Source organism: Balaenoptera musculus, chromosome 2 (assembly GCF_009873245.2).
Source record: "Balaenoptera musculus isolate JJ_BM4_2016_0621 chromosome 2, mBalMus1.pri.v3, whole genome shotgun sequence".
NCBI lineage: Eukaryota > Metazoa > Chordata > Mammalia > Artiodactyla > Balaenopteridae > Balaenoptera > Balaenoptera musculus.
The window spans coordinates 59891084-59897625 of NC_045786.1; the positions used below are offsets into that span (position 1 = coordinate 59891084).

The window sequence follows — 6542 nt, forward strand, 5'->3', positions numbered from 1 at the left end:
TTTCCCCCCTGAGAGTTGGGGAAGGTTAGAATGGGGTCATCTAAAACATCAGGAGTGTTTTCTGATTCCCCAGGCTTTTGATTACAGGAACTGCATAGAGCTGGTTTTTGGTAAAGGATCATGAACGCTTGAATGTAGGGAACCCCAGTCCATCTTCCCATCTTGTGACAGTAAAGATCCAATTGCAAGATGGTATTATAATTTAGAGACCCATTTTCAGGCCATTTTTCTCCATTCCCCAGCTTATATAAGGGCCAGGTAATGTTACAATAGAGTTTGTTTTTCCCTTTTCATCCCGTCAATTTTGAAAATTTTCCAATTTTTTTTTGGTGTATTTTTTTAATTTAATTTTATTTATTTTTTTATACAGCAGGTCCTTATTAGTTATCCATTTTATACATATTAGTGTATACATGTCAATCCCAATCTCCCAGTTCATCCCACCGCACCCCCCCACCACTTGCCCCCCGTGGTGTCAATATGTTAGTCCTCTACATCTGTGTCTCAATTTCTGCCCTGCAAACTGGTTCATCTGTACCATTTTTCTAGGTTCCACATATACATGTTAATATATATTTGTTTTTCTCTTTCTGACTTACTTCACTCTGTATGACAGTCTCTAGATCCATCCATGTCTCTGCAAATGACCCAATTTTGTTCCTTTTTATGGCTGAGTAATATTCCATCTTATATATGTACCACTTCTTCTTTATCCATTCATCTGTCGATGGGCATTTAGGTTGCTTCCATGTCCTGGCTATTGTAAATAGTGCTGCAATGAACATTGGGGTACATGTATCTTTTTGAATTATGGTTTTCTCTGGGTATATGCCCAGTAGTGGGATTGCTGAGTCATATGGTAATTCTATTTTTAGTTTTTTAAGGAACCTCCATACTGTTCTCCATAGTGACTCTATCAATTTACATTCCCACAAACAGTGCAAGAGGGTTCCCTTTTCCCCACACCCTCTCCAGCATTTGTTGTTTGTAGATTTTCTGATGATGCCCATTCTACCTGGTGTGAGGTGATACCTCATTGTAGTTTTAATTTGCATTTCTCTAATAATTAGTGATGTTGAGTATCTTTTCATGTGCTTCGTGGCCATCTGTATGTCTTCTTTGGAGAAATGTCTATTTAGGTCTTCTGCCCATTTTTGGATTGGGGTGTTTGTTTTTTTTTTTTTTTTTTTTTTTGTTTGCCGATTATCAATTTATTAGAGCCGCTGGCTCAAGCATCTGCGATGGTGACTTCCACCTCGACTCCCGGCTCAATGCTGATGGAAGTGATCTGCTTGACGATCTCGGAAGGGCTGTGCAGGTCGATGAGGCGCTTGTGGATCCTCATCTGGAAACGGTCCCAAGTCTTAGAACCTTCCCCGCAGGGCGTTTTCCTCGTCGTTATTCTCAGGGTCTTCGTGGGCATCCGCACCGGCCCCTTCACCTTGAGATTCTTCTCCTTCGCGCCTCTGATCAGGTCGGCACACACCTTCTCCAGCGACTTCACGTTGCGACTGGTGAGAGTGATCCTAATCCGGTGGATTGCCACCTCGGGCTCCACGGGAGTCTTTCCGGTGTCCTTAAAAGCCATGGCTGCGGTGCGGCTTCCTGACCGACTTGTTCCTCCGCGAGAGCGAACAGCGGTGAGTCAGGAGCGGGAGCGGGAAGCCCAAGGCTCCGCAGCAACAGCGACCGCGTCTTCCTCCAAGAGAGGGGTGTTTGTTTTTTTAATATTGAAATGCATGAGCTGTTTATATATTTTGGAGATTAATCCTTTGTCCATTGATTCGTTTGCAAATATTTTCTCCCATTCTGAGGGTTGTCTTTTTGTCTTGTTTGTAGTTTCCTTTGCTGTGCAAAAGCTTTTAAGTTTCATTAGGTCCCATTTGTTTGTTTTTATTTCCATTACTCTAGGAGATGGATGAAAAAAGATCTTGCTGTGATTTATGTCAAAGTGTGTTCTTCCTATGTTTTCCTCTAAGAGTTTTATAGTGTCTGGTCTTACATTTAGGTCTCTAATCCATTTTGAGTTTGTTTTTGTGTATGGTGTTAGGGAGTGTTCTAATTTCATTCTTTTACATGTAGCTGTCCAGTTTTCCCAGCACCGCTTATTGAAGAGACTGTCTTTTCTCCATTGTATATCCTTGCCTCCTTTGTCATAGATCAGTTGACCATAGGTGCGTGGGTTTATATCTGGGCTTTCTATGCTGTTCCATTGATCTATATTTCTGCTTTTGTGCCAGTACCATATTGTCTTGATTACTGTAGCTTTGTAGTATAGTCTGAAGTCAGGGAGTCTGATTCCTCCAGCTCTGTTTTTATCCCTCAAGACCACTTTGGCTATTCGGGGTCTTTTGTGTCTCCATACAAATTTTAAGATTTTTTGTTCTAGCTCTGTAAAAAATGCCATTGGTAATTTGATAGGGATTGCATTGAATCTGTAGATTGCTTTGGGTAGTGTAGTCATTTTCACAATATTGATTCTTCCAATCCAAGAACATGGTATATCTCTCCATCTGTTTGTATCATCTTTAATTTCTTTCATCAGTGTCTTATAGTTTTCTGCATACAGGTCTTTTGTCTCCCTAGGTAGGTTTATTCCTAGGTATTTTATTCTTTTTGTTGCAATGGTAAATGAGAGTGTTTCCTTAATTTCTCTTTCAGATTTTTCATCATTAGTGTATAGGAATGAGAGAGATTTCTGTGCATTAATTTTGTATCCTGCAACTTTACCAAATTTATTCATTAGCTGTAGTAGTTTTCTGGTGGCATCTTTAGGATTCTCTTTGTATAGTATCATGTCATCTGCAAACAGTGACAGTTTTACTTCTTCTCTTCCAATTTGTATTCCTTGTATTTCTTTTTCTTCTCTGATTGCCGTGGCTAGGACTTCCAAAACTATGTTGAATAATAGTGGTGAGAGTGGGCATCCTTGTCTTGTTCCTGATCTTAGAGGAAATGCTTTCAGTTTTTCACCATTGAGAATGGTGTTTGCTGTGGGTTTGTCGTATATGGCCTTTATTATGTTGAGGTAGGTTCCCTCTATGCCCACTTTCTGGAGAGTTTTTATCATAAATGGTGTTGAATTTTGTCAAAAGCTTTTTCTGCATCTATTGAGATGATCATATGGTTTTTATTCTTCAATTTGTTAATATGGTGTATCACATTGATTGGCGTATATTGAAGAATCCTTGCATCCCTGGGATAAATCCCACTTGATCATGGTGTATGATCCTTTTAATGTATTGTTGGATTCTGTTTGCTAGTATTTTGTTGAGGAGTTTTGCATCTATATTCATCAGTGATATTGGTCTGTAGTTTTCTTTTTTTGTAGTATCTTTGTCTGGTTTTGGTATCAGGGTGATGGTGGCCTCATAGAATGACTTTGGGAGTGTTCCTTCCTCTGCAGTTTTTTGGAAGAGTTTGAGAAGGATGGGTGTTAGCTCTTATCTAAATGTTTGATAGAATTCACCTGTGAAGCCATCTGGTTCTGGACTTTTGTTTGTTGGAAGATTTTTAATCACAGTTTCAATTTCATTCCTTGTGATTGGTCTGTTCATATTTTATATTTCTTCCTGGTTCAGTCTTGGAAGGTTATACCTTTCTAAGAATTTGTCCATTTCTTCCAGGTTGTCCATTTTATTGGCATAGAGTTGCTTGTAGTAGTCTCTTAGGATGCTTTGTATTTCTGTGGTGTCTGTTGTAACTTCTCCTTTTTCATTTCTAATTTTATTGATTTGAGTCCTCTCCCTCTTTTTCTTGATGAGTCTGGCTAATGGTTTATCAATTTTGTTTATCTTCTCAAAGAACCAGGTTTTAGTTTTATTGATCTTTGCTGTTGTTTTCTTTGTTTCTATTTCATTTATTTCTGCTCTGATCTTTATGATTTCCTTCCTTCTACTAACTTTGGGTTTTGTTTGTTCTTCTTTCTCTAGTTCCTTTAGGTGTAAGGTTAGATTGTTTATTTGAGATGTTTCTTGTTTCTTGAGGTAGGATAGTATTGCTATAAACTTCCCTCTTACAACTGCTTTTGCTTCATCCCATAGGTTTTGGATTGTCGTTTCATTGTCATTTGTCTCTAGGTATTTTTTGATTTCCTCTTTGGTTTCTTCAGTGATCTCTTGGTTATTTAGTAACGTATTGTTTAGCCTCCATGTGTTTGTGTTTTTTACGTTTTTTTCCCTGTAATTGATATCTAGTCTCATAGCGTTGTGGTCAGAAAAGATGCCTGATATGATTTCAATTTTCTTAAATTTACTGAGGCTTGATTTGTGACCCAAGATGTGATCTATCCTGGAGAATGTTCCATGCACACTTGAGAAGAAAGTGTAATCTGCTGTTTTTGGATGGAATGTCCTATAAATATCAATTAAATCTATCTGGTCTATTGTGTCATTTAAAGCTTGTGTTTCCTTATTAATTTTCTGTCTGGATGATCTGTCCGTTGGTGTAAGTGAGGTGTTAAAGTCCCCCACTATTATTGTGTTACTGTCGATTTCCTCTTTTAGAGCTGTTAGCAGTTGCCTTATGTATTGAGGTGCTCCTATATTGGGTGCATATATATTCATAATTGTTATATCTTCTTCTTGGATTGATCCCTTGATCATTATGTAGTGTCCTTCCTTATCTCTTGTAACAGTCTTTATTTTAAAATCTAGTTTATCTGATATGGGTATTGCTACTCCAGCTTTCTTTTGATTTCCATTTGCATGGAATATCTTTTTCCATCCCCTCACTTTCAGTCTGTATGTGTCCCTAGGTCTGAAGTGGGTCTCTTGTAGACAGCATATATATGGGTCTTGTTTTTGTATGCATTCAGCGAGCCTGTGTCTTTTGGGTCGAGCATTTAATCCATTCACGTTTAAGGTAATTATCAATATATATGTTCCTATTACCATTTTCTTAATTGTTTTGGGTTTGTTTTTGTAGGCCCTTTTCTTCTCTTGTGTTTCCCACTTAGAGAAGTTCCTTTAGCATTTGTTGTAGAGCTGGTTTGGTGGTGCTGAATTCTCTTAGCTTTGCTTGTCTGTAAAGCTTTTGATTTCTCCATCGAATCTGAAAAAGATCCTTGCCGGGTAGAGTAATCTTGGTTGTAGGTTCTTCCCTTTCATCACTTTAAATATGTCATGCCACTCCCTTCTGGCTTGTAGAGTTTCTGCTGAGAAATCATCTGTTAACCTTATGGGAGTTCCCTGGTATGTTATTTGTCATTTTTCCCTTGCTGCTTTCAATAATTTTTCTTTGTCTTTAATTTTTGCCAATTTGATTACTATGTGTCTCAGTGTCTTTCTCCTTGGGTTTATCCTGTATGGGACTCTCTGCGCTTCCTGGACGTGGGTGGCTATTTCCTTTCCCATGTTAAGGAAGTTTTCGACTGTAATCTCTTCAAATATTTTCTTGGGTCCTTTCTCTCTCTCTTCTCCTTCTGGGACCCCTATAATGCGAATGTTGTTACATTTAATTTTGTCCCAGAGGTCTCTTAGGCTGTCTTCATTTCTTTTGATTCTTTTTTCTTTATTCTGTTCCATGGCAGTGAATTCCACCATTCTGTCTTCCAGGTCACTTATCCGTTCTTCTGCCTCAGTTATTCTGCTATTGATTCCTTCTAGTGTATTTTTCATTTCAGTTATTGTATTGTTCATCTCTGTTTGTTTGTTCTTTAATTCTTCTAGGTCTTTGTTAAACATTTCTTGAATATTCTCGATCTTTGCCTCCATTCTTTTCCGAGGTCCTGGATCATCTCCACTATCAATATTCTGAATTCTTTTTCTGAAGGTTGCCTATCTCCACTTCATTCAGTTGTTTTTCTGGGGTTTTATCTTCTTCCTTCATCTGGTACATAGCCCTCTGCCTTTTCATCTTGTCTATCTTTCTGTGAATGTGGTTTTTGTTCCACAGGCTGCAGGACTGTAATTCTTCTTGCTTATGCTGTCTGCCCTCTGGTGGATGAAGCTATCCAAGAGGCTTGTGCAAGTTTCCTGATGGGAGGGACTGGTGGTGGGTAGAGCTGGCTGTTGCTCTGGTGGGCAGAGCTCAGTAAAACTTTACTCCACTTGTCTCCTGATGGGTGGAGCTGGGTTCCCTCTCTGTTGGTTGTTTGGCCTGAGGTGACCCAACACTGGAGCCTACCTGGGCTCTTTAGTGGGGCTAATGGCAGACTCTGGGAGGGCTCACGCCAAGGAGTACTTCCCAGAACTTCTGCTGCCAGTGTCCTTGTCCTCACGGTGAGACACAGCCACCCCCCACCTCTGCAGGAGACCCTCCAACACCAGCAGGTAGGTCTGGTTCAGTCCTATGGGGTCACTGCTCCTTCCCCTGGGTCCCGACGTGCACACTACTTTGTGTGTGCCCTCCAAGAGTGGAGTCTCTGTTTCCACCAGTCCTGTCGAAGTCCTGCAATCAAATCCCACTGGCCTTCAAAGTCTGATTCTCTAGGAATTCCTCCTCCCGTTGCTGGACCCCCAGGTTGGGAAGCCTGACATGGGGCTCAGAACCTTCATTCCAGTGGGTGGACTTCTGTGGTATAAGTGTTCTCCAGTTTGTGA

The 6542-nt window shown here is 39.9% G+C and overlaps 1 protein-coding gene across 1 annotated transcript; it reads right to left on the minus strand.

Moving 5' to 3' along the window:
* Nucleotides 1-1195: 1195 nt before the first annotated feature.
* Nucleotides 1196-1707, minus strand: LOC118890341 (40S ribosomal protein S20). The gene has a single exon (XM_036843067.1). The coding sequence runs from the start codon at nucleotides 1586-1588 to the stop codon at nucleotides 1229-1231; it is 360 nt and encodes a 119-aa protein (XP_036698962.1). The 5' UTR covers nucleotides 1589-1707; the 3' UTR covers nucleotides 1196-1228.
* Nucleotides 1708-6542: the final 4835 nt, after the last annotated feature.

What these genes read in the sequence shown, in the direction of transcription:
- LOC118890341 (XM_036843067.1), bottom strand. Translation starts at nt 1,588, where the DNA reads ATGGCTTTTAAGGACACCGGAAAGACTCCCGTGGAGCCCGAGGTGGCA.